At 46.8% G+C, this 27,573-nt stretch overlaps 1 protein-coding gene across 1 annotated transcript in view; it reads left to right on the forward strand.

Moving 5' to 3' along the window:
- The window catches only part of DPP3 (dipeptidyl peptidase 3), a 128,729-nt gene that overhangs the window by 51,540 nt on the left and 49,616 nt on the right, over window positions 1–27,573 (forward strand). The window contains exons 4-6 of the mRNA XM_030218168.1: window positions 10,635–10,772; window positions 20,408–20,482; window positions 21,314–21,407. Of these exons, the coding sequence (XP_030074028.1) occupies window positions 10,635–10,772; window positions 20,408–20,482; window positions 21,314–21,407 (307 nt within the window). The remainder of the gene's footprint in view (window positions 1–10,634; window positions 10,773–20,407; window positions 20,483–21,313; window positions 21,408–27,573) is intronic.

Here is a 27,573-nt window from a genome sequence, read left to right on the forward strand (position 1 = left end):
CTCTTCGAATAGCGGTCATTTATCGTCCCCCTGATAAGTCCCTTTCATCCTTTCTCAGTGACTTTGATGCCTGGCTTGCCTTCTTCTATGATCCTTCCTCCCCCTCTCTCATCCTTGGTGACTTTAATATTCCTGCTATTGATCCTTCCAACTCTTATATTTCCAAGTTACTCGCTTTAACATCCTCCTTTAATGTCCAACTATGCTCCACCTCCCCCACTCATCAAAATGGTCACTGTCTTGATCTCATCTTCTCTTCCAACTGTTCACCCTCTAGTTTCCTTGCCTCTGATCTTCCCCTCTCTGATCACCATCTTATAACTTTCACACTTAAATCTCCTCCCTCCCAGTCCCGTCCTATCTTATCTAATTTATCTAGGAATCTTCACGATATTGACCCTTCATCTCTATCCTCCTACTACTACTACTTAACATTTCTAAAGCGCTGTACAATTTAACATGGAAGGACAGTCCCCGCTCAAGGAGCTTACAATCTAAAAGACAAATGTTCAGTCAATCTGATAGGTCAGACAGATTGGGGCAGCCTATATGTTCGAAAGGTTAGGTTCCGAAAGCAGCATTGAAGAGGTGAGCTTTAAGCAAGGATTTGAAGATGGGTAGGGAGGGGGCTTATCTAATTTATCTAGGAATCTTCACGATATTGACCCTTCATCTCTATCCTCCCATGTTTCAAACCTCCTCTCTACTGTGGCACCATCCACATCTGTCAATGAGGCTGTTTCTTCTTACAACAATACTCTATCCTCTGCCTTAGACACTCTTGCACCTTTGATGAACCGTCCTATAAGGCGTACAAAACCCCAACCTTGGCTGACTTCTAATATCCGCTACCTACGTTCCTGTACCCGCTCCGCCGAACGCCTCTGGCGGAAATCTCAGGCCCTTGCTGATTTCTTACACTTTAAGTTCATGCTGACCTCCTTCCAATCTGCTCCTTCCAATCTGCCAAACAGGATTATTATATCCAACTGACCAACTCTCTTGGCTCTAACCCTCGACTTCTCTTCACCACATTGAACTCTCTCCTCAAGGTGCCCCCTCCCCCAACTCCCCCTTCATTTTCTCCTCAGACCCTTGCTGAATTCTTTCACGACAAGGTTCAAAAGATAAACCTTGAATTCTCTACCTCGCCACCTCTCCCTCCACTAGTCCGTTCCCCTCTCTCTCCTTCCCCTCATTCCCTTTCCTCCTTTCCTGAAGTTACTATAGAGGAAACTACACTTCTCCTTTCTTCCTCAAAATGTACCACCTGTTCCTCTGATCCCATTCCCACCCACCTTCTTAATGCCATCTCACCTGCTCTTATTCCTTTTATCTGTCACATTCTCAACCTCTCACTTTCCACTGCAACTGTCCCTACTGCCTTTAAACATGCTGTGGTCACACCTCTCCTTAAGAAGCCTTCACTCGACCCTACTTGTCCCTCTAATTACCAACCCATCTCCCTCCTCCCTTTTCTCTCCAAATTACTTGAGCGTGCCGTTCACCACCGCTGCCTTGATTTTCTCTCCTCACATGCTATTCTTGACCCACTACAATCTGGTTTTCGCCCTCTCCACTCAACCGAAACTGCACTTACTAAAGTCTCCAATGCCCTATTACTGGCTAAATCCAGAGGTCTCTATTCCATCCTCATTCTTCTTGATCTTTCCGCTGCTTTTGACACTGTCGATCACAGCATACTCCTCGATACCCTGTCCTCACTTGGATTCCAGGGCTCTGTCCTTTCCTGGTTCTCTTCCTACCTCTCCCTCCGCACCTTCAGTGTTCACTCTGGTGGATCCTCTTCTACTTCTATCCCTCTGCCTGTCGGCGTACCTCAGGGTTCTGTTCTTGGTCCCCTCCTCTTTTCTATCTACACTTCTTCCCTTGGTTCATTAATCTCATCCCATGGCTTTTCCTACCATCTCTATGCTGATGACTCCCAAATCTACCTTTCTACCCCTGATATCTCACCTTGCATCCAAACCAAAGTTTCAGCATGCTTGTCTGACATTGCTGTCTGGATGTCTCAACGCCACCTGAAATTAAACATGACCAAAACCGAGCGTCTCATTTTTCCCCCCAAACCCACCTCCCCACTCCCCCCGTTTTCTATTTCTGTTGATGGCTCTCTCATTCTCCCTGTCTCCTCAGCTCGAAACCTTGGGGTCATCTTTGACTCTTCTCTCTCCTTCTCTGCTCATATCCAGCAGATCGCCAAGACCTGTCGTTTCTTTCTTTACAACATCCGTAAAATCCGCCCCTTTCTTTCCGAGCACTCTACCAAAACCCTCATCCACACCCTTGTCACCTCTCGTTTAGACTACTGCAATCTGCTTCTTGCTGGCCTCCCACTTAGTCACCTCTCCAATCGGTTCAAAACTCTGCTGCCCGTCTCGTCTTCCGCCAAGGTCGCTTTACTCATACTACCCCTCTCCTCAAGTCGCTTCACTGGCTCCCTATCCGTTTTCGCATCCTGTTCAAACTTCTTCTACTAACCTATAAATGTACTCACTCTGCTGCTCCCCAGTATCTCTCCACACACGTCCTTCCCTACACCCCTTCCCGTGTACTCCACTCCATGGATAAATCCTTCTTATCTGTTCCCTTCTCCACTACTGCCAACTCCAGACTTCGCGCCTTCTGTCTCGCTGCATCCTACGCCTGGAATAAACTTCCTGAGCCCCTACCTCTTGCCCCATCCTTGGCCACCTTTAAATCTAGACTGAAAGCCCACCTCTTTAACATTGCTTTTGACTCGTAACCACTTGTAGCCACTCGCCTCCACCTACCCTCCTCTCCTCCTTCCTGTACACATTAATTGATTTGATTTGCTTACTTTTTTTTTGTCTATGAGATTGTAAGCTCTTTGAGCAGGGACTGTCTTTCTTCTATGTTTGTGCAGCGCTGCGTACGCCTTGTAGCGCTATAGAAATGCTAAATAGTAGTAGTAGTAGTATGACTACTACTACTACTTGACATTTCTAAAGCGCTACTAGGGTTACGCAGCGCTGTACAGTTTAACAAAAAGGACAATCTAAAGGACGAAATGACAAGTTGGTGCAGTCTAGATTTCTTGAATAGAGGTAGAGTGGTTAGGTGGCAAAGGCGACATTGAAGAGGTGGGCTTTGAGCAAGGATTTGAAGATGGGCAGGGAAGGGGGCCTGGCGTATGGGCTCAGGGAGTTTATTCCAAGCATGGGGTGAGTCGAGGCAGAAAGCACGGAGCCTGGAGTTGGCGGTGGTGGAGAAGGGTACTGAAAGGAGGGATTTGTGTTGAGAGCGGAGGTTACGTGTAGGAACGTAAGGGGAGATGAGGCTAGAGAGGTAAGTAGGGGCTGCAGATCGAGTGCATTTGTAGGTTAATAAGAGAAGCTTGAACTGTATGCGGTACCTGATCGGAAGCCAGTGAAGTGATTTGAGGAGAGGGGTGATGTGAGTATATTGGTCCAGGCGGAAGATAAGACATGCAACAGAGTTCTGAACGGACTGAAGGGGGGATAGGTGGCAAAGTGGGAGGCCAGTTAGGAGTAGGTTGCAGTAGTCAAGGAGAGAGGTAATGAGTGAATGGATGAGAGTTCGGGTGGTGTGCTCAGAGAGGAAAGGGCAAATTTTGCTAATGTTGTAGAGGAAAAAGCGACAGGTCTTGGCTATCTGCTGGATATGCGTAGAGAAGGAGAGGGAGGAGTCGAAGATGACTCCGAGGTTGCGGGCAGATGAGACGGGGAGGATGAGGGTGTTATCGACTGAGATAGAGAGTTGAGGGAGAGGAGAAGTGGGTTTGGGTGGGAAGACAATAAGCTCGGTCTTGGCCATGTTCAGCTTCAGGTGGCGGTTGACATCCAGGCAGCAATGTCGGACAAGCAGGCCGATAATTTGGCCTGGGTTTCCGCAGTGATGTTTGGTGTGGAGAAATAAAGTTGGGTGTCGTCAGCATAGAGATGATAGGGGGAATCAAAATTCAGACTCCCGGCTGTTCTTCCTCTCCCCTCCCTTCTCATCCCCCCCCCCCCCCTTCCCTTTTGCTTTCTATGACCCATCCTGTGTGCTTCTCTTTAGCTTGTGCATTCTTCTTATGTGTGAAAAATGTATTTCTTTCCTGTCTCAGACAGAAAGGAATGACAATATGAGACAGGAAAGAAATACATTTTTCACACATAAGAAGAATGCACAAGCTAAAGAGAAGCACATTGGTTTATAAAACTAAGGGTACATAAATAGACAATGGGTACATAAATAGACAATTTATGTACCCTTAGTTTTATAAACCAATCAAGCCTGCAAGTTAGGTTGAGCGGTATAATAAATTTAAATAAACTATAAACTACTTCTGGTAGCAGAAGATCCTGGAAGGCATTTCACTAGATTGGGACCCTTGAACTGTGTTCCTAAATTAATGCCTCTTATAATGGAGTCTCCTAGCAGTAAAAGTTTTCTGCTTTGATATGATCCATCATTGTTTTGGGGATGTCTTCTGGATTGAGTTGCATTACTTGCCTTTGGCTCCTCCTCAGTACTTCTTTTCTGAGCTTCATAATGCTTCAGTGCAGCAAAGGTTGGGAGGGTGAATACCTCTGTGACACAGGTAAGAACAATGGAGGAGGGTAGATAGTGGGGTTTCCCAGGGGTCTGTGCTGGGACTGTTGCTTTTTAACATATTTATAAATGATCTAGAGATGGGAGTAACTTGTGAGGTAATTACATTTGCTGGCGACACAAAGTTATTCAAAGTTGTTAAATCGCAAGAGGATTGTGAAAAATTACAAGAGGACCTTAGGAGACTGGGAGACTGGGCATCTAAATGGCAGATGACGTTTAATGTGAGCAAGTGCAAAGTGATGCATGTCGGAAAGAGGAACCCGAACTATAGCCATGTAATGCAAGGTTCCGTGTTAGGAGTCACTGACCAGGAGAGGGATCTAGGCATCATCGTTGATGATGAGTTGAAAACCTTTGCTTCGTGTGTGGCAGCAGCTAAGAAAGTAAATAGAATGTTAGGTATTATTAGGAAAGGAATGGAAAACAAAAATGAGGACGTTATAATGCCTTTGTATCGATCCATGGTGCAACTATACCTTGAATATTGTGTGCAGTTCTGGTCATCAACTAGGAAAGGGATCTAGGAGAGGTCATTGATGATATGTTGATACCCTCTGCTCAGTGTGCGGCGGTGGCTAAGAAAGCAAATAGTATGTTAGATATTAAGAAAGGAATGGAAAACAAAAATGAAGACATTATAATGCCTTTTTATCACTCCATGTGCGACCGCACCTCAAATATTGTGTTCAATTCTGGTCACCACATCCAAAAAAGTTATGGTGGAATTAGAAAAGGTAGAGAGAAGGGCAACAAAAATGATAAAGGGGATGGGACGACTTCCCTATGAGGAAAGGCTAAAGTGGCTAGGACTCTTCAGTTTGGAGAAGAGACGGCTGAGGGGAGATATGATAGAGGTCTATAAAATAGTGGATGCAAAAATACAACTGGGCCTGTTTGCTTAGGCACTTAGGGGATTGGGTCCTAGATAAACAGAACCATACCCCTAGGAAAATGGAGCAAGAAAGCGTATGGTAAATGGAATACATTCTTGCTGGTCCAATGCCCCACGAGTCAAACTCCTCAGGAACTACGTGCTAATCTTCTTTTGAAATCACTTAGGGCATCTCGGAATTTCCTAGTCCCATTATTGGGACGGAATCCCCGATGTTCAGATCACCTACCACTATTGGGAAATCCGGAGTTTGTCCCAGGTACCAACAATAGTGACTTCCATCGATGGGCAACCAAGGGGATACTAGACACAGAAGAGAAGCTGATGATGTGGGAAACACTGTTGACATCTGGGAAGCTAGAGTCACGGGATATGTTTGTCTACCAACAAATACAACACTATATACACAGCCATAAGAGATCATAGGTTTCCCATAAGACAGAAAATACTAGAATTTTATGAAGCTATTCAGGATAAGGGGATCTCGATATCTACATTGAAGTTGGCCTTGGATAATATACAAAAGGCCCCAAGAAGAGAGATTTTACAAGAGCGGTGGAGCCGGCATCTTCCATAGACTTGGTTAGCATGATTAAAAGAATACCCTCAGGATCGATCAGTGCAGAGTTACGGGAGTGCAACTTTAAAGTTCTACATAGAGCATACTTTACACAAGAACGCCTCTTTAAAATAGGAGGGATTGACTCCCCAATGTGTATGAAATGTCAGAGAGAGGTTGGCTCGTTCTTTCATGCATTTTGGGAGTGTGCGCACATCCAAACATTTTGGAAGGAGGTAACCCAATATTTAACGCAGATAGGAGGGATACAAGTACATCTATCACCAACGGGGGTTTTATTGGATAGATTTGAAGATTTTGGGGTCCCTGATAGGCACTTTAAACTGCTGGTTCGGAAGGCAGGGATGGTAGGCAAATGAGTAGTCTTAGGGGTGTGGACCAGCGATCAGGCTCCGTCGTACTGGCAATGGAGGAATAAACTACATGGGCTGATGCTGATGGAGCTTCAATATGCACATTCCACATTTAAATGAAAAAGATTATTTTTACAAGTTGGGGTAAATATATTCAGTCCCTCCCCCACAAAGCCCGCAGTTTGGTGTTGAACTCGATACCCTGTGGAGAGAAATAACACGATATGAGAGAGGGATAATCTGACCAGAAGTTGGGGGACAGGGGGTGCCCCGAAGCCCCGGTTGGCACTGTGATTACCACAAACACACAAGGAAGGAGGGAAGGGGGGGATAGGGGAAGATACGCGGTAATAGAGGTAGGAATTGGGGGGGGGAAGGGGGAGAGGAGAGGAGATGGGGGGATCATGGTTTATAGGTTGCTGTTTAGACTGTTTGGGGGGGGCTTTAGTTTTATAGTAGCCACCATTGGGCCATAATAATAATACATGGAGGAAGGTCTTGGAGGGTTATCAGAACACAAGCCCTTGGAGACCGTTTTGTCAAGGCTGAGCATGATGTTTGAGATACAGGTGATCTCAATTAAAACAAGTCTAGTGGTGGCCGTTGTAATCTAGGTATAATAGGACAATGGCTCCATGGGACCAAAGTGGCTACACAATAGTTGCTCTTGAATACAATGATTGGAATCTGTTCCGACATTTAAGAAACCTGGCTGGGAGGGGGGGGAAGGGGGGGTAAAAATAATAAACTGATGATGTTTTAAAAAATACTGGCCGACGGCCAGTCAGGTATTTGGATTGTTGTGGCATGGTTTGTTTGTGAAGTATGTTACATGAAAGTTTGTAATGGTATAACATGCTGAAATGCCAATAAAAACCATTTAAACATAAAATAATGAGTGGAATGGAACGTGGAGATGTGAATTGCCTAGAGATGATTTTTATTCCTAGCACCATGTAATTATAGTGAGGTAGAAGGGATAGAACTGCCTGGTGATGGTCTTGCACTGTAGGATATGGTGAGTTAGCAGGGGTACAAATTCCTGTAGTTCGTCCTTTTCCCTGCACTATTGGATGTAGTGAGATAGAAGGCTTAAAAATGCCTTGAGATAGTCTTTATTCCCAGCACTGTGGGATAGAGTGATGAGATAGAAGGGACAGAAATATTTTGGGCCCAATGTTCAAAGCGATTTAATCAGGCTGGGGAGGCTCCTGCCCACGTAAATCACGCTCACAGGCAGACCACCGATTTATCAGAGTCATTTAACCAGGCAGTGCCATTGAATATTGGCATTAACCAGCCATTTGAAAGTGGGCAGGAGCAGGGTGTTCTGGGAGCAGAGTTGGGGAACAGCCAAGAGTTATGCCGGTGCTGGCAATATTCAGTGCTGGTGCCTGCATAGCTAACTGGGCATGTAGGACCACATAAAGCAGTCCTAACTTTGTCCGGTTAGGTATGTGTAGTGAATATCGGCTGATACCTGCATAACTACTGGATTGTGGCCTGATGATATAGCTGTTCTCCCCTTCCTTCCCCCCCCCCCCCCCCCCAGTCTATCTGCACATCCCTGGTGGTCTAGTGGGTCTTTCAGGCAGCAGTGAACCCCACTCACTTCCAGACCTGCCAAGTCACATACAATTGGGCCCCTTCCAGCTTACACACTTAAGGGGCCTGATCTCACTCATTGGCGTCCTCTCTTCCCCTCCTGTGGGTCAGGTATCTCTCCCCACCACCCTCCTCGAGTGTAGCACCTCTCTTTCTCTTTGGCCTTCCCACACCATGTCCAGCTTTTGATATTGCTGAGGGTGCCAGTACTGCAGAAACAGATTAATCGCAGCCAGAAGAGAAGAGCAGAGGTACCGGATTGTGGGGTGGGGTGGAGGAAGAACAAAGAGGTTCTGCATTTTCGGGCGAGGGGGTGGAGGAACGAGGGAGACAGGTGCTGCATTGGGAGGGGCAGGGGAACGAGGGAGACAGGTGCTGCATTGGGAGGGGCAGCGGAACAAGGGAGACAGGTGCTGCATTGGGAGGGGCAGGGGAACGAGGGAGACGGGTGCTGCATTGGGCGAAGTGGGGGAAGGACAAAGAGGGAGAGAGGTTCTGTATTGTGGGGGAGGGGGATAAGGGAGACAGGTGCATTGTGGGGGCAATGAGGGAGACGGGTGCTGGACAGAGAGATCCAATCAGAGGGGGGCGCAGAGAGGTAAAGAGGTACTGGACTTGGGGGAGGAACAATGAGGGAGACAGGTGCTACATCATGGGGGGGAGCAATGAGGGAGACAGGTGCTAGACAAGGAGGTCAGGTAGGAAAGAGTGAGATCCAATGAGGGGGGTGAGGAAGAAAGGGGGCACAGAAGGAAAGAGGTGCTAGACTTGGGGAGGGAGGCTGGACAAGAAAGGAGAGAGGTGACAGGACCTGCAGGGAAAGAAGGAAGAGGGAGAGGTTCTGGTTCTGCAATGGAGAGACACAACAGGAGAGACCCCTGAGGGGGGCAGAGGTAGGGAAGAGAGATGGAGAGATACTGGCTGGGAGAGAGAGACAGGAGGGAAGGAAGAGCGAGAAAGAGATGCTGGGAGGGGGGAATAGAGATACAGAAGAGTTATGTTAGACAGGGCAAGAATAAGGACATGGAGGTGGAAGATGCTCAATATGATGCGAAGACAGGGATGATGTTGAGTCAGAAAGATAGAGATGCCAAGAGAAGATGGATGGTGGACATGGAGAGAAAAGGACAAGGAGACTCGGCAAGACAGTTAAGAGAAGAAAGTGGAAAGCAGAAAGTGGAAAGCAGAAACAAGAGACTAGGACCAACAGAATAAGAAAAATAAAATGACCAGACAACAAAGGCAGAAAAATTTTTATTTTCTATTTATTTTTTTTAACTTGTTTTTATTGAAAAAAATTTTTTTTTTAAATCCATAACAGTACATTTCCATAGCTCTTCATACAACTTTCAAACACCGCAACTTGACAATGTTTCAGAAGTTTAATCATTAGTCCCCCCTCCCCTTCCCCCCTCCCCTCCCATCCCTCTAGCACTGTGGTGATGGTAATAACATTTCCCTCACATTTTCTATTTATTGATTGTAATTATGCAGTGGCGTTCCTACCTTGTTTGCCATCCAGGGCGGGTCGCCACTGCGTCCCCCCCCCGGCCCGGCACATCACCCCCCAAGGCGCATCCCTCCCAAAGTGCAACACTTGACCTTTCCTTCCAGCAAGGGGGTGCACGGACAGGCACGCAACTGTTGTCTCTGCTGGTCCCCTGCTCAGGAAGTAACATTAGAGGGGGCAGGGGACCGGCAGAGCCGACAGCTGTGCCACCTGCTCCATTCACACCCTTGCTGTCTGCACCGCCCCGCCTTTGGTATGCTAACTGGTAATATATCAGTTTTTGAAATGTCCATCTGCCAGAACTAGTTTTAGACATGGCAGGAGCCTGTGAGAAAAACCTCACTCGTTGGTGTTCAATCTGCAGCATTGCAGTGGTAAACCTCCAGCATTGGTTTGGGCCACCCTTGGTGTCTCTGCACTCCTGTCCTTTGTCTTCACATGAAAAATGACTGCCGCAACCTTGAGTGGTAGTCTTGCATTACTACCACTAGGAGTCGGCCTCTAGCAGTAGTACCACAAGACTACTGCTCAAAGTAGCAGTGGCCATTTTATACGTTAAGAAGGGGCAGGAGTGAGCGGAGTTTGTTCCTACCTGAAGGACCCACTATACCACCAGGGATGTGCAGTTAAGCCCAGAGGGTCCTGCTGGGACATGGGAGAGCGAGCAGAAGCTACCTTTTCTAAGGGGGGGGGGAGGTCGGGGGTGGGGGGGGAGGTCAGGCGGGGGGGTCTACTCATGATGGGGAGGGGCATCAGGAGGTAGGGTTGTATCATGTTGAGGGAAGACGTGTTGTTGCAGGGTGTCTGATTCTGAAAGATCTTCTTACACGGGTCCCAGCTGATATTGGTTGGGATAAGTGTCTTATGTGGGTCCAGGCTGTACATTGACCAGGACCCGCATAAGTACTAGCGCTGTCTCCTATCTGGTCAGGCCTGGTACTGAATATTGGGGCCTAGTTTTGCCTGCAGTGGTCACTGTTAAAAAAAAAAACACTCAGTACCACTGGCTGAATATTGACTAGGCCTGTCTTTATTCCGTTCAGTTTATGATGTAATATTTATTAATATTTCTTTGGTCTCGCTTCCCTGTAGGAGAAGCTAAAGACTCTGGTATGGCACAGTAAAGCATTTCAGCAGCATCCAGAGGTGATGGAGTCCCTTTGGAAAAACTGCGGGGAGCTCATGTATTCTCTGTTACCAAGGCAGAAGCAGCTGGGAGTTGGAGAAAAGGTGATTCCACTATTCTCTCAGTTATCTCTGTATAAATCTGTTTGCAGAAGTGGAGTGTGTATGCATGTAACAGTGCGCCTGTGTATCCCACCACACTCCCCCCACTCCCACAAACATTTCCTGCTACTCCTGTCAGCTGTAGCGCTGTTTCTGTCAAATACAATGCCCCCCACCTGCCGGTGAAGAGTCAGAGCCACTTCTCTAACGGCCAGCAGAGATTCCTATCCCTTTCCTGGCGAATACTTACCTACACTGCAGTGATGCATATCTAAATGCTGGCAAAGGTTTCCCTCCTCCCTTCCTCCACCACCATTGCAGAGTCTGTCACAATGCACACTGCAATGCATAATTACTGCTATGTATCATTTCTGAAGTGCTACTAGGAGAAGGGGAATCAGCAATGATGAAATCTGCTGGGCCTATTGAGAAATACAGAGTTGGAATGAGAAAACAGTGCTTATTGAAAGAATGCATCTGCTGCAAGTATAAAGAAGTTTGTTTTTTTGTAACAGGGGTTTTCTGTAGGGAAGACAGGTTCTTCATCATTGGGGGGGGGGGGGGGGGAGCAACAAGGGAGACAGGTGCTGCATCATGGGATATATGTGTTCTGTGTATCCTGTTTACCTGCTGTTGCTGACTCTGTGCTTGCTTTTTCTTTTTAGGCTGGTTGCTGATGGATTCCTTGGGCCCTCCGCTGCTCCCGATAGCTCCACTCATGCTCCCTGCATCATTACCCAGCGACTTGTTAGTTTTATAAATTCAACTCTGTGGCGTTCGTGCCATGGACGCGCGCCAAAGGAGTAAACACAAGGAGCAGTTCATGCTCCTTGGAGCGACTCCCTTAGCCCCTGCTGACCCACTATTTTCTCTGCCGCTTGTCCCTCCTTATCCTGTTTTCCTCACCTTTTTACTCATCCTCCCTGTGGTTCTCATGCCTCCGAGTCAATATTCCATCCCCTTCCATTGGGGTCATAGACCTGATCAGTTTTCTTCCCATAGGCACCTTCTCAGATCTAGTGTCCTGTAGCTTTTCGACCACTTCCCTCTCACCCCCCCCCCCCCCCCCTTGTTACCATCTAACTGTACTTCCTGCACAGTTTCTTTTTTTGTCCTCAGTTGCAGGTCTGTTAGAAGTAAGACTATTGCACTTCTTGATATGCTTGCTAATCCTTCCCAGGTGATGTCTTGCTGAAACCTGGCTCCAGAGAGGTGAAGAACTCCTTAATCATTGTATTTCTCCTCACTACTTGGCTCTTTCTACCTTTCACCTCTCTCATACTGGGGGGTGGGGTGGGGTTGCAGTATTGTTCCCTTCTTCCTTCAAGATCCTAGAATTCTTTTCAGACATCTGTTCTTACCAGGAGCTTCTCTTTCTCAAATTTGACTTTCTTTCCCTGCTCTATCTTCTTCTGATCTACTTTCCTCCTTCTTTTAATGCTTTTGCTTGGGACTGTTTCTCAAATCTTATCTCTTGCTGCTACTACTTACCCCAATCTCCTACTGCCTGGTGATGTTTAATTTCCATGTTGATAATCCTAGATCTTCATTTGACAGACACTTCCTGTCTTTATTGTTCGATCTTAATTTAGTAAGTCCTCTTCCCCATGCATGTGACAGGTCATACCCTTGATTTGGTTCTCTCTTCTTTCTCCTCTAGCACATTTAAATTGATTGATTTCTCTTCCATTTCATTACCCTGGTCTGGCTACTTCTTGATCTCCTTTGAACGTTTAGTCAGGCATGCAGATATTTCCGACTCCTGTTTCCCCCCTGAAACCCGTCCTTTTATATTAGCCCTCTTGCACTCCCTTCCCTGGGTGCTGCCTTTCCTGACGGGTTCTTGACTGCTCTTCTTGACACCCGGGCCTCTCTCTGGAACTCTGTTCTTCAAGCGCAATTACTAGTTCTTCCCTCTAAGCCTCCAGTACACTCCTCACCTTGCCCCCCTCACCACCTTTGGTTTCTCATTAGACTCCTCTGTCGCCAAATGCGCCATGTTGAAAGGGTATGGAGGAATTCTAAATAATCTGCATCTCTTGCCTCTTACAAAACATACTGTCATCACTATCATTATAAACTTCAGGAAGCAAAAAGAAATTATTTCTCATCATAAATCCTCAAACTCTTAATATGCCCCCAAAATTTTTTTTCTGTGCTTGGGGAACTTGGTCTGCCTCTCTTTCATCTCTCATAACTCCAGATTGTCTTGCACAGTCTTTTATGGATACGATTGTGAAACTCAGGGCCCAGTTCCAATCACTGCCTCCAGCCACTCTCCCTTCAGTTCACCCATTGTCTTCCACTGCTTGTCTCGACACATTATTGCATGCCTTTTCTATCCCATCATTTATCTTAGTCACAAAAATCTTCAGTTCTGTCAAACTCACTACCTGTTCTCTTGACCCTGTCCCATTGACTTGGCTTTCTATCTCCCATTGCTGTCTTCTTTCTCTGCTATATCATATGGTGGTCTCTAGCCTTTCATCCAGTTCGCTGTCTGACGTCTGACTACAGCATGCTTCCAGGAGTATCTTAAAAAAGCTTATCCTTGACCCAGAATAGCCTCTATCGATCACCCTATTTCTAATCTTTGTATCAATCCCTTCAAAGGTCACTGAACACATTGTTTTCTGTCAATTGTCAGATTAGTTATTTATTTATTTATTACATTTGTACCCCGCGCTTTCCCACTCAAAGCAGGTTCAATGCGGCTTACATAGTAATTGGGATTGCAAAGTATTGGTGGAGAGAAATAAATTGAGCATTATCGGAGTAATAAAAGAAATAGGAATGTAGAAATGTAGGGATGAGGGGAGTAGGAGAAGTATGAGCAAGGGTAAGTGAGCAATTGGAGGGTAGATGAGGCGGAGGGGAATGGGCAAGAGTGAAGGGAGTAGGAGAGCTGTGAGTAAGGGTAGGTGAGCATTGGGGGAGGGGTCAATGAGGCGAAAGGGGATAGAACAGGGGAAAATGAGGTGGGAGATATAGTCTAGGTCGTTGTCATTGTCTCCTGGATATGTGATGAGTAGATGAGTTTGTGGGAATTAATCTGGATCGTTTGGTTAGGCTTGCCTGAACAGATGGGTTTTTAGTGATTTCCGAAAGGGCAGATGGTCTCTGAGTGATCGGATTGGTCTGGGGAGGGCATTCGAGAGTTGGCTGCCTAAGAAGGAGAAGTTGGATCCATAATAGGTTTTGTACTTGAGTCCTTTGCAATTGGGGTAGTGTAGGTTGAGGTAAGTTCGTGAGGTTGTAGACATGTTCCTGGTGGGGAGGTCGATCAGGTTGAGCATATAGCCTGGAGATTCACTGTGGATAATCTTGTGGATTAGTGTGTGGACTTTGAAATTGATTCGTTCTTTGATAGGGAGCCAATGAAGTTTTTTTCGAAGAGGTGTTGCACTTTCAAATCGTGTTTTGCCAAAAATGAGTCTAGCTGCTGTATTTTGGGCAGTCTGAAGTTTTTTCAGGATGTGGTTCTTGCAGCCTAAGGAAATACTGTTGCAGTAGTTGGCGTGGGTAAGTACTGTGGATTGCACCAAGTTCCGGAATGTTTTCAGGGGGAGATATGGTTTTACGCGTTTCAGTATCCACATCATGTTGAACACTTTCTTTGTAGTGGATTTTGCGTGATCTTTGAGCGAGAGATGGTTATCTAATGTCATTCTGAGGATTTTTAAGTTGTCAGGTATGGGGATTGTGGTGCCGGAGATGTTAAGGTTGGTAGGGAGGGGCGTGGAGTGCTGGGAAGAGAGGATTAGGCATTGCGTTTTTTCTTTGTTCATTTTCATCATAAAGACATTGGCCCAAGCGGTTAAGATGTGCATGCCCAAGGATATTTTGTCGGAAATTTCAGTTAGATTAGATTTGAAGGGAATAAATATGGTGACGTCGTCAGCATATATGAAAGGGTTGAGACCATGTCTGAATTTAGCTTTTGCTAGTGGGATCATCATAAGATTGAAAAGGATCGGCGATAGAGGGGAACCTTGAGGTACACCGCAGTTTGGTGACCAGGGAGATGAGATTGAGGTTGATTTGACTTGGTAAGATCTTGAGGTGATGAAGCCTTTTATCCAATTAATGATGTTTCCACCGATTCCAAGTTTATCCAGTAGTTTGGTTAGGATATTGTGATTTACCATATCGAATGCACTGGATAAATCGAATTGTAAGAGGAGGATGTTGTTTCCAAGTGAAATTTCCTGTTTGAATTTGGATATTAGGGTGAGTAGGACGGTTTCTGTACTGTGGGCTGAATGGAAACCCGATTGCGATTCATATAGAATGGAAAATGTTTGTATAAAGTCGAGTTCCCCAATTATGTTGACTCTTGTAACATTCTACACCCTCGACAGTCTGGCTTCCGCCAAGGCCACAGCTGTGAAACAATCTTAATAGCCCTCCTTAGCAATCACCATAAGACTCTGTGTCTTGATTCTGGAAAGACTGTCCTTTTGGTTTATCTTGATCTCACTGCTGCCTTTGACTTAGTTGACCACCATTTACTTGCAGAGAAGGGCAGACAGCTTGGGTTAGAGGGATCGTTTTTTTTTAGAGCCTGAAGATTCTGGTTTCAGTGAAGTTTTACATGTTATTGAAGATGACACCTGTGTAGCTTTGCAAGCGGTACAACATGAGCAGAGGCCATTATCAGGCTTATTTTCGAAAGACACAAATCGCAAGATGGGCGTCCTTCTCACAGGGTCGCCCAAATCGGCATAGTTGAAAGCCGATTTTGGGCGTCCTCTACTGCTTTCCATCGCGGGGACGACCAAAGTTCAAGGGCGTTTCAGAGGCATAGCGAAGGCGGGACTGGGGCGTGTCTAACACATGGGTGTCCTCGACCAATAATGGAAAAAAGAAGGGCATCCCTGACGAACACTTGGACAACTTTACCTGGTCCTTTTTTTCTTACAACCAAGCCACAAAAATGTGCCCTAAATGACCAGATGACCACCGGAGGGAATCGGAGATGACCTCCCCTTACTCCCCTCCTCTTACATTTTCTACGGTTCAGCCGCTGGGTCAGCTCAGGGCCTTGAGCATGCACAGAAGGCTTTGAGCATGCACAAGTGCTCAAGGCACTACACCAGCCAAACAGCATAACCCTACTGCCAAGTTCATGACACCTCAACTTGAAATTGCCTCAATCAGAATCCACAACAAAGAAAATACAAATACAGACCAAAAGATGATACCATAAAACTAAAATAAGGACAGATTACAAAGACACGAAGAAATTATACCAACTCGTGAACAAACTCCTAGACACCAACTTGGTCACTGCACTGAATACAGACATCCCATCTGCAGACAAACTTGCCAAGTATTTAAATGAAAAAATTGCAAACCTACGCAACACGCTACCTCAGGACAACACTGACATCGAAATCTTCCTTAATGAGTTGGACCCAACCACTGGACAATACCCGGCTGACCGAACCTGGTTAAAATTCGCCCTCCTTACTGTCGATGCAGTTGCACAGGCGATCAGGAGGTTCTCCAACACTCACTGTAAACTAGACACCTGCCCCAACTACCTACTACTACTACTTAACATTTCTAAAGCGCTACTAGGGTTACGCAGCGCTGTACAATTTTACTACCTAATGAAATCTGCTCCTGACTGCTTCATAGCAGACCTCACATCCCACCTAAACTACATGCTTCAACAAGGTGTCTTCCCTAAGGAAAATGGCAATATCCTACTCACTCCGATACCAAAAGACACCAAGAAAAAAACAAATGAAATCACTAACTACCGTCCAGTAGCATCCATTCCGTTGTCAGTCAAACTGATGGAAAGCATGGTAGCCAAACAACTTACAGATTATATAAACAAATTCTCAATATTACACGAACCACAGTCAGGTTTTCGCCCCCTCCACAGCACAGAAACAGTACTACTCACTCTCCTAGCCAAATTCAAGCAGGAAATAGCAATAGGCAAAAACATCCTCCTCCTCCAATTCGACATTTTCTAGTGCATTCGACATGGTAAACCATAATATATTAATAAGACTACTAGATAAGTTCAGTATTGGTGGAAACATACTTAGCTGGTTCAAGGGTTTCCTAACCACAAGAACATATCAAGTAAAATCAAACTGAAACATATCATCACCATGGAAGGCAGACTGCGGAGTACCACAAGGATCACCGCTATCACCTATCCTCTTCAACCTAATGATGACCCCACTAGCCAAGTCCTTATCCAACCAAGACCTTAACCCTTTCATCTATGCAGACGATGTCACAATATTCATTCCTTACAAATCTAAACTGACAGAAATCACCAACGAAATCAAGATCAGCTTGAACATCATGTACTCTTGGGCAAATGCATTTCAACTAAAACTAAACAAAGAAAAAACACACTGTCTCATCCTCTCATCCATACACAGCGCAGCTAACCCCACAATTATCAACACCCCAGATTACACCCTCCCTATCTCAGACAGCCTGAAAATCCTCGACGTTACAATGGATCGCAACTTAACACTAGAGAGCCAAGTGACATCCACAAGAAAGAAAATGTTCCACTCAATGTGGAAACTCAAACGCGTGAAACAATTCTTCCTGAGGGGAACATTTTGCAAACTGATACAATCAATGGTACTAAGCCATGTAGACTACTGCAATGGAATTTATGCGGGATGCAAAGAACAAACCTTAAAGAAACTTCAGACTGCTCAAAGCACGGCAGCTAGGCTTATCTTCGGAAAAACGCGATTTGAAAGTGCAAAACCCCTTCGCGAAAAACTACACTGGCTCCCAATCAAAGAACGCATTGCTTTCAAAATCTGCACTCTGGTTCACAAAATTATCTACGGTGAAGCTCCGGGATACATGACAGACTTGATCGACCTACCAACTAGAAACACATCCGAATCAACATGAACGTACCTAAATCTGCACTACCCAAGCTGCAAAGGACTCAAATACAAATCAACTTACGCATCCAGTTTTTCCTACATAAGCATACAACTGTGGAACGCATTACCAAAAGCCTTGAAAACTAAGAACGACCACCTAAACTTCTGGAAAACACTAAAAACTAACCTGTTTAAAAAGGCATACCCTACCGATCTAACATAAATACCTGATCTCTACAACACAACAAACCTAAAGAACGTAATGGACATAACACAACTCTTCCGTTGTACGATTCCCTAGTGTGGCTGGGCCACATGAACTTTATCTTACCACAACATCACTTTGTATTTGTTTACACCGGAGTCTGTAACGCCTCTCCGTTACTATGTAAGCCACATTGAGCCTAGAAAGTGGGAAAATGTGGAATATAGATGTAACAAATAAATAAAATAAATAAATACCTGGTCTTCTCTACTCTCCTTCCCTCCCCCCTCCCCCCACAATTACCAGATTTCTCTTACCTCTCCTCATGGTTATGCTGTTTGGCTGGTGTAGTGCCTTGAGCACTTGTGCATGCTCAAAGCCTTCTGTGCATGCTCAAGGCCCTGAGCTGACCCAGCGGCTGAACCGTAGAAAATGTAAGAGGGGTCATCGCGGGGGGGGGGGGGGGGGGTACAGAAGAGCAGTGCCGGTTACTGCGAATTCGGGGGGGGGGGGGGGGGCTATTGGAAAAATCTAAATTTGGCTTTTAAGATGAAATTTACAGGATTTTTCTATGCCGAAACAGAGGGATGGCCCATTATTCGAAGTGGGCTATTAGAAACAATATGGTTTTAGAAGATTTGCTTCTCTTTAAAGCTGCCTCAGAGTGATAAAGAAGTTAATGTTGGTTACAGGCATCTTAAGGTGGGCTGAATGGAAAAAGAAATTTTCCAGATAGTTGAAGCTGTTGAATGAGCTCACGCACAGGCAATGCTATAACTCCCTTTAGTTGCAGCAGAGGATTGTAGTATTGATTGGGGTGGAGAGCACTGTGGGCTCATATGAACCTGAGTCTGTTCCTCATTTTGGGAATAATGATAAAAACTGGAGGAGTTTCTACAGGTTGAAGAATTGTGGCACTGTCTTGAACAAAATGTTTTAGCAGCTGAATCAATGTGACAGGCTGTGGGAGAGGAGTATTTATGGAGGGATGAGCCTCTGGAGGAATAGCAGGAGTTATAATAGTACTGTTCTGACTAGAGATTTTTACATTTGTGAGCACTTTTGGTGCTCTTGTTGGCAGAAGTTACAACTTATAGATTGTTGGTTGCCATTCTTCTAATTTTCTTTTTGCTTTTCAAATGTTAGTTTATTAAAAATGTTGCTATTGTCCTGAGATAGAGAGTCTGGGAAACAAACAGCCTTAGAGGGGCTGGGGGAATGGAATGATAGTCCTGATGCTGCTAGCCTTGCACTCCAGAGACCTCCACCGCTGAAGGCAAGGTAGTCACTTGCTGTGCAGCCATGGTAGTTGCAGTTTTTGCACTTCTTATAGTTTCAGACTGATGAGAGGAGAGAGACACGAGAGAGGAAGCTGCTAGCTAGCTAATGGGCATGATATGGAGGGGAAATGGAAGAGAAACTAACCCATGTACTGTTAAATGAGAGGTCTAAAAATAGATTTCTCTGAGCTAAGGAGAGCTCTGCATACAAGCAGCATTTGGATGATGATACCTTAGAATGTGACTGCATCTCCCTGCTTGTCTATGGAGAACACTGCATACAACCGCCCCCCCCCCCCCCCCCCACAGCTGACACATTCCCCTCTCCCACACACCTGATACCCACTCAACCAAGACATTCCCCACTCCCCAGCCAGCTGATGCATTTCCCTCTCCTACCACATCCCACACACCCTATATGCCCTCAACCAACACATATCCCACTTCCCATCCAGCTGACACATTCCCCTCTCCCACCACACCCCCTTCAACCAACACTTAGTCTACACCCCCTTCTTATCCACTACACACCATTCCTCACCCACCCCATATCACACGTTGTACACCTAACACATCCCCTTCACCCACCACAACCCCCTTACTCAGGGAGTCTTTTACTAAAGCTTAGCTCGACTTATCTGCATCAGGTCCCATTTTATTCCTATGGGCCCTGCTGCAGATAACTTGATCTAAGCTTTAGTAAAAGACCCCCTCACCTTGCATGCCACTTTTTATCCACTAAACAGCATTCTTTACCCTACCAGCACACACCCTCTCAACCAAAACACACCCTGTTTTACATACCTCACCATACTTCTCACCTACATCTAGTTCCATACACTTCTTTCACCCACTACCCACTCCACACACTACTACTTACCCACCACCATCTCGCATACCTCACACACTGCATGGTCCGCCCTTCACCCCCATACCATCCCTTGCTCACAAATCAATATTTGCCCAGATAAATAGCTTCTGTAAATCTGTAAATACTTTGCTTCTTATGAGTACGTAAATGTACTGTTACCTCTCCTCCCCAACAGCTCTGCCAGTGAATCTCAGTCCTGCCCTGAAGCAGCCCCTGTTGTCCCCCCTACTGATTCCCTCCTTCCTCCCACATAATGCTCTCTGTAATCCTTCCTACCTTTCCCATATTCTTGTGTGTGGGCATGCAAGAAGCTTTTGATACTGTAGCTGTCTTGTGAAGTTATGAGTCCTTCTGTTTTCGTTTTCTCTGTCTGATCTGGTTCTGTTATTTATCTCCGGTAGGGCATAAGCACCTACTTCTCTGAGAACTGCACAGTGGAAGATGCTGAATTCACACAGAAGTTCCTGGACTCTAAGGTACTAAAAAAATGTTTCTTTTCTCTTTTCTAAGTGGATCATCTTCTCTTCCAGCTGTCATCAGAGATACTTCCCATGAGGCCTCACACCTCGCTCCCTCCTGTCCAGCTTTCACCAGGGATCTTCCTCTGCAAGTTCTCTCTGTTTACAACATGTGTGGGATAAACATAAAGGAATCCTGTTCAGAAGGAATGGATCCTCAGAAGCTTAGCCGAGATTGGGTGGCAGAGCCGGTGGGGGGAGGCGGGGATGGTGGTTGGGAGGCGGGCTAGTGCTGGGCAAGACTTCTACGGTCTGTGCCCTGAAAATGGCAGATACAAATCAAGGCAAGGTATACACAAAAAGTAGCACATATGAGTTTATCTTGTTGGGCAGACTGGATGGACCGTGCAGGTCTTTTTCTGCCGTCATCTACTATGTATGAGAAAAGACTTGAAGATCTCAATATGTATACTTTGAAATAAAGGGGGCAGGGGAGAAGTTTAAATACCTCTGCATAATGCACAAGGGGCACGTCTCCATTTGAAAGGAAGTTCTGGAATGAGGGGACATAAGAAGGTGAAATAGGACAGAATTCAAGCAAGCTTTGGACAACTGCATAGAATCTCTAAGGGAGAGGAAGGGATAGTAGATGCTATGAATGAGCAGACTGGATAGGCCATATGGTCTTTTATTGCCTTCATTTTTCTGTTTCTATAATCCTAATACAATAGAAACAAAATCTATGCCTTCTTTTCCCTCCACCCCTCCCTGGAATGGAACCTGGGCTTCTGACTCAGGAGCAGGACCTTCAAGCACCAACATCTGACATATCCCCCCCTTCTCTTTCAGAACATCAGTGCCTACAACACCCGCCTCTTTAAGACTGAGGCCAGTGATGAGCCATGCTGCTTTGAAGTCCGGCTTGCCTCAGCTGACAAGATTGGTGAGTACCCTTCCAAAGAGAGGCTGGAAAAGTTTACAGCTGCTTCATCAGTCCTGCACACCACCTGACCTTAAAGGGAAAGAGGGAAGGAATTTTGGATTTAGCTCATGCTTTGTTTTTTAGTTGTAACGCAAGGTTAGTTACATTCAGGTACGTTATGCATTTTTCTGTCCCTGAGGGCTCACAAGCTAAGTTAGTACCTGAGACAGTGAAAGGTTAAGTAGTTTATCCAAACTCACAAGAAGGCACAGTGGTATTTGTGCTGAGACTGTATCCAGCATTTCCAACCCTTACTTTGGGGCTCCACTCCTGAGAGAGTGCAGCACAGAGCTGTTACCTCACACGCGTCACAGGACGAGACAAAAGTAGCATTTCTTTGTGGCCACCTACAGATCAGTCCAGAAGTTGTGGATTATGCCTGTCTGCTTGCAGGTGGAGATGAGACACAAAATTTAAACTCTTCTATAAGTGGCACTGTGTATGTGTTCCAGTTAGTATTCCATGTATCCAACAAGTAGAAGAGCGTTTTCCTGTGCAGCTCCTGGACTTATGCAGATGCTTGCTCCTGGTTCCAGTTGAGCTAGGGGGTCAGGCTTTTCTGGTCTGCCTACTTGGGGGCATATCTAGTGGTGCTAGATTCCTCCCCTCCTGCTCCTGCCTTCTCCCCTATTTCTTGTGCTGTTTCATTCCTCCTTTAGAAATTTAAAAAACAAAAAGAGAGAGGAGAACTGAATTCAGGCATTTCTGCCTCTTCTACCATTTGTGTATAGAGAAGCCTTGGCTATGTCTTCAGAAAGAGGGTATTCCTCAGCATCCCTCTAGATTGGCCTAGACAGATGGGTTATGCACTACTCTCAGCAGATGGAGGCTATAAGATAGCTGTGCAGTCCCTTCTAGAGTTGGTATTTCTCAGTCTCCCAGCAGGTGGTAGAGGTGCAAGCCTGGGCAGGGTCTGGTAGGCCTTTAAAAAAAAAAAAAAAGAGGTGACTTTTATTTTCTACTTCTTCTCTCCTAGGGCTTCTTTTTGCTGCTCATTGGGACTGTGGCCTGAGAGGTGCTTTATGCTCTTTGCAAGACACTGTGCCTTGTGTATACTCTGTGTATTGTGTATACTATTGTTTGCATTGTATTGAATGCACTATACACTTATCCTGTAATTGCCTTGTTCAACCAGCATTGCCAAATTGATAAGGGATTACGACTCCTGATGCAGGCACACTTGCCAAAACACAGCTATGATTGTGGATATTACACGTTTGGTTTCTTCTTCTTTCGTGACCTCACTTCTGCTTCCTGTTGCTGATTCATATTCGTGAGGATTGGACTTTCTCCTCTTTTGTTTGGTTTGGGTCACTTTGGGGCTCATTTTCAAAGCACTTAGACTTACAAAGTTCCATAGACTCCTATGTAAGTTTGTAAGTCTAAGTGCTTTGAAAATATGCCTCTTTGTGTGCCCCAGGGGTGTCAAACCCAGGCGGCTGGGTTCCCTCCACTTCCCTCCTGGTTCCTTGGACCTGATGGGTTTCCTTCTCTGAAGGTCTTTTTCAACCTTGGTCCCTGAGGTTGTCAGGGAGCCTTGGGTGCCTGGGAGAGGTGCCTAGCAACAAAAAACAAAGGAAAAAAAATCTCCAGTGATCTTGAAAGTGCTGTGTGGCTGTTCTATTGGTGGCATTATATTTTGCGGGTGATGTTTTTTCTTTTCTGCATATTCTCCCGACTCCCTCTCCCGCAATGGCATGAGTTTGGAAAAGACCCGCCGCTGTGAGGTCTGCAACAAGCACTTAGATGTGGCTGGTGCATGTAAGCATTGTCAGTGCCTTGTCTGTTCTCCGAGGGCAGCTGGGTCAGCCACAGCAAGCAGCCAATAAAAGTTCTCCTGAGACGGGCAGTGGTCCCAGTTTTGGCAGGAGCTGTCACTGTTTTGAATCCTGTGACAGTTTCAACTTGGCCTCCACGCTGGAGGCAGCTTTTTAAACAGGCAGAGCTGGAGGAAGCCTTGGGAGTCTGCTTCTCCCCAGAATTTATTCTCATTATGTATTAAGCTTTTTGTCTATGGCAGTCTGGGAATCCAGAAGCGTCGGGGCCCAGTAGGGCTTCCCTCCCCTCTTCCAAGAAGCAGAAGCTTGCCTGGGAAGGGGATGAAGAGGAGGATGATTTCCTGGACTCTGCTTCACTTGCTTCTGAAGAGGAGCAGCTTTTGAGGGATGAATAAACCAATCCCTCTGCAGACCCTGGATGTGTGGATCCCTGGGCAGAGGATATGTCCCCAACGAGGACTCCTTGGTGGTCCCCATTTTTCACCATGAAGAGCTGAAGGAGCTGATAGCGCAGGTTTCTTTGGTTCTTAAATTTGATGAGGATCGGGCAGTTTCAGAGCCCTGCAAAGTGGACCCTCTGCTGAAAGGTATTCGGAAGGCTTGTCCATCCTTTTCTACGCATCAGGACATTAGGGATATCATCCAGACTCTGTGGAATTACCCAGGAAGGTGAGCATTCAAGCAGTGACCATATATCTTTAACAAGTTTTCATCACATGGCTGGCTCGGCAGGCTGATTGCAGCTCTCATGTGAACTGCCCCAGATAACAGCCAGATAAACCACTACTACTACTACTACTTAACATTTCTAGAGCGCTACTAGGGTTACGCAGCGCTGTACAATTTAACAAAGAGAGACAGTCCCTGCTCAAAGAGCTTACAATCTAATAGACAAGTGAACGGTCGGTCCGATCGGGGCAGTCAAATTGGGGCAGTCTGGATTCACTGAACGGTAAGGGTTAGGTGCCGAACGCAGCATTGAAGAGGTGGGCTTTAAGCAAAGACTTGAAGATGGGCAGGGAGGGGGCTTGGCGTAAGGGTTCAGGAAGGTTGTTCCAAGCATAGGGTGAGGCGAGGCAGAATGAGCGGAGCCTGGAGTTGGCGGTGGTGGAGAAGGGTACTGAGAGGAGGGATTTATCCTGTGAACGGAGGTTACGGGCGGGAACGTAAGGGGAGATGAGGGTAGAGAGGTAGTGAGGGGCAGCAGACTGAGTGCATTTGTAGGTAAGAAGGAGAAGCTTGAATTGAATGCGGTATCTGATCGGAAGCCAGTGAAGTGACCTGAGGAGAGGGGTGATATGAGTATATCGGTTCTGGCGGAATATGAGACGTGCAGCAGAGTTCTGAACAGACTGAAGGGGGGATAGATGGCTAAGTGGGAGGCCGGTGAGGAGTAAGTTGCAGTAGTCCAGGCGAGAGGTAATGAGAGCGTGGACGAGAGTTCGGGTGGTGTGTTCAGAGAGGAAAGGGCGAATTTTGCTGATGTTAAAGAGGAAGAAGCGACAGGTCTTGGCTATCTGCTGGATATGCGCAGAGAAGGAAAGAGAGGAGTCAAAGATGACTCCGAGGTTGCGGGCAGATGAGACGGGGAGGATGAGGGTGTTATCAACTGAGATAGAAAGTGGAGGAAGAGGAGAAGTGGGTTTTGGTGGAAAGACGATAAGCTCGGTCTTGGACATGTTCAGTTTCAGGTGGCGGTTGGACATCCAGGCAGCAATGTCGGATAAGCAGGCCGATACCTTTGCCTGGGTCTCCGCGGTGATGTCTGGTGTGGAGAGATACAGTTGGGTGTCATCAGCATAGAGATGATACTGGAAACCATGAGATGAGATCAGGGAGCCCAGGGAAGAGGTGTAGATTGAGAAGAGAAGGGGTCCAAGGACCGATCCCTGGGGAACACCAACAGATAAGGGGATGGGGGTGGAGGAAGATCCATGAGAGTGAACTTTGAAGGTGCGGTTGGAGAGATAGGAGGAGAACCAGGAGAGGACAGAGCCCTGGAACCCAAATGAGGACAGTGTGGCAAGAAGTAAGTCATGATTGACAGTGTCAAAAGCAGCGGATAGATCCAGGAGGATGAGGATGGAGTAGTGGCCTCTGGATTTGGCAAGGAACAGGTCATTACAGACTTTAGAAAGTGCTGTTTCTGTCGAGTGAAGAGGGCGAAAACCGGATTGAAGCGGATCAAGGATGGCATGAGAGGAGAGAAAATCAAGGCAGCGGCTGTGGACTGCGCGCTCAAGTGTCTTGGAGAGGAAGGGTAGGAGGGAGATGGGGCGGTAGTTGGAGGGACAGGTAGGGTCTAGTGATGGTTTTTTGAGGAGTGGCGTGACTACAGCATGCTTGAAGGTGTCGGGGACAGTTGCAGTGGAGAGAGAGAGGTTGAGGATATGACAGATGGAGGGGGTGATAGTAGGAGAGATGGTGTTAAGTAAGTTGGTGGGGATGGGATCAGAGGAACAAGTGGTGCATTTTGAGGAGGAAAGAAGGCGGGCGGTTTCCTCCTCGGAGATATCAGGAAAGGAGGAGAAAGAGGTCTGGGTTGGTTGGTTGAGGGAGAGGGTTGAAGGGTGAAGAGGAGGAGGTGGCTTGGTAGTGAACTCAAGGTTGATCTTTTGCACCTTGTCGCGGAAGTAGTCAGCCAGTGATTGAGGAGAGAGTGACGGGGGGGTGGGAGCGGAGGGCACTTTGAGGAGGGAGTTAAGGGTGGCGAAGAGACGACGAGGGTTAGAGCTGAGAGAATTAGTCAATTGGGTGTAATAGTCCTGTTTGGCAAGGAATAGTGAGGACTGGAAGGAGGATAGCATGAATTTGTAGTGAAGGAAATCTGAATGGGTGCGAGATTTCCTCCAGAGGCGTTCAGCAGATCGGGCGCAGGAGCGAAGGTAACGGATGCAAGGGGTCAGCCAGGGCTGGGGATTAGTACGCCTTGTGGGACGGGAGGTGGATGGTGCAAGGGTGTCCAGAGCAGAGGAGAGAGTGGCATTGTAAGCGGAGACAGCCTCGTCAACAGACTCGGAGGACATGATGGAGGGGAGGAGATTAGAAATACTAGATGATAAGGTGGGAGGGTCAATAATCTGGAGATTCCTGGAAGTAGTGGTTAATGTTGGGCGGGGCTGAGGGGGAGGGTGAAGAAGTGTGAAGGTGATCAGGTGATGATCAGAGACAGGAAGAGCTGAGGTGTGGAAATTGGAGGGTGAGCCGGAAGAGGAGAGGACGAGGTCAAGGCAATGGCCATCACGGTGAGTAGGGGTGGTGGAACAAAGCTGGAGGTTGAAGGATGATGTTAGAGTGAGGAACTGAGAAGCGTGAGAGTTGGACAGGTCATCAACGTGTATGTTGAAGTCTCCGAGAATGAGGGATGGAGATGAGGGTTCAAGAAAAACAGAAAGCCAGGCATCGAAGTCGGTGAGGAAGGAAGGGAGGGATTTATCAGGGGGGCGGTAAATGACTGCCACTCTGAGTGGCAACGGGTAGAATAGACGGATGGAGTGGACTTCAAAGGATGAGAAGCAGTGAGACTGTGGTAGGAGGAGGGGTTGGAAGCTACAGGAGGGCGAGAGTAGTAACCCGACGCCTCCTCCACGGCCAACTAGGCGGGGAGTATGGGAGAAGAGATAGCCTCCATGGCATAGAGCCGCAACTGAGGCAGAGTCGTCAGGGGAGAGCCAGGTTTCAGTTAGGGCAAGCAGGTGAAGGGAATGAGAGATGAAGAGATCGTGGGTGAAGGGAAGTTTGTTGCAGACCGAGTGGGCATTCCACAGTGCACATGAGAAGGGGAGGGAAGAGGGGGGGAGGAGGGGAATAGATATGAGATTGGAGACATCCCGGAAACGTTTGCATGGATAGGACGAAGACAGGTGTGGGGGACCTGGATTGGGATTGATGTCTCCTGCGGATAGCAGGAGGAGGAGCAAGAGAGTGCGGAGGAGGGTGGGGGAGGTAGGGCGACGAAGGCGACGAAGACGGGATGCGCTTAGGAGGAATGGGGATGGGTTAATGGCAGGAAGGAAGTGTTGAAGGTTGAGAGCTAGGAAGGAGGAGGGGGACAGGAGAGATGGTGAGGTGGTGAGGGACGGGGGTGAGTAGGGTATTGCAGTAGTGAGCAAGATGGGAGAGGACATGGGTGGGCAGTGAGTTCCAGTGGTAGACAGAGGTAGGGGGAGGGGAAAAAGATTAGGAAGGGACAGGGCAAGGAAGAGAATGTGTAAAGGGGCCATAAGTAGTAACTGAGGTGTTATGGGTATATATGTAGTGACTGAGGTGTTAAGCGATAGATAGAACGGCAGAGCTGGATTAGAGGCTTAAAACTGGAATGGTAGGCAGCAGGCAGGTAGGCACTGCCC

This window comes from Microcaecilia unicolor, chromosome 11 (genome assembly GCF_901765095.1).
Source record: "Microcaecilia unicolor chromosome 11, aMicUni1.1, whole genome shotgun sequence".
Taxonomy (NCBI): domain Eukaryota; kingdom Metazoa; phylum Chordata; class Amphibia; order Gymnophiona; family Siphonopidae; genus Microcaecilia; species Microcaecilia unicolor.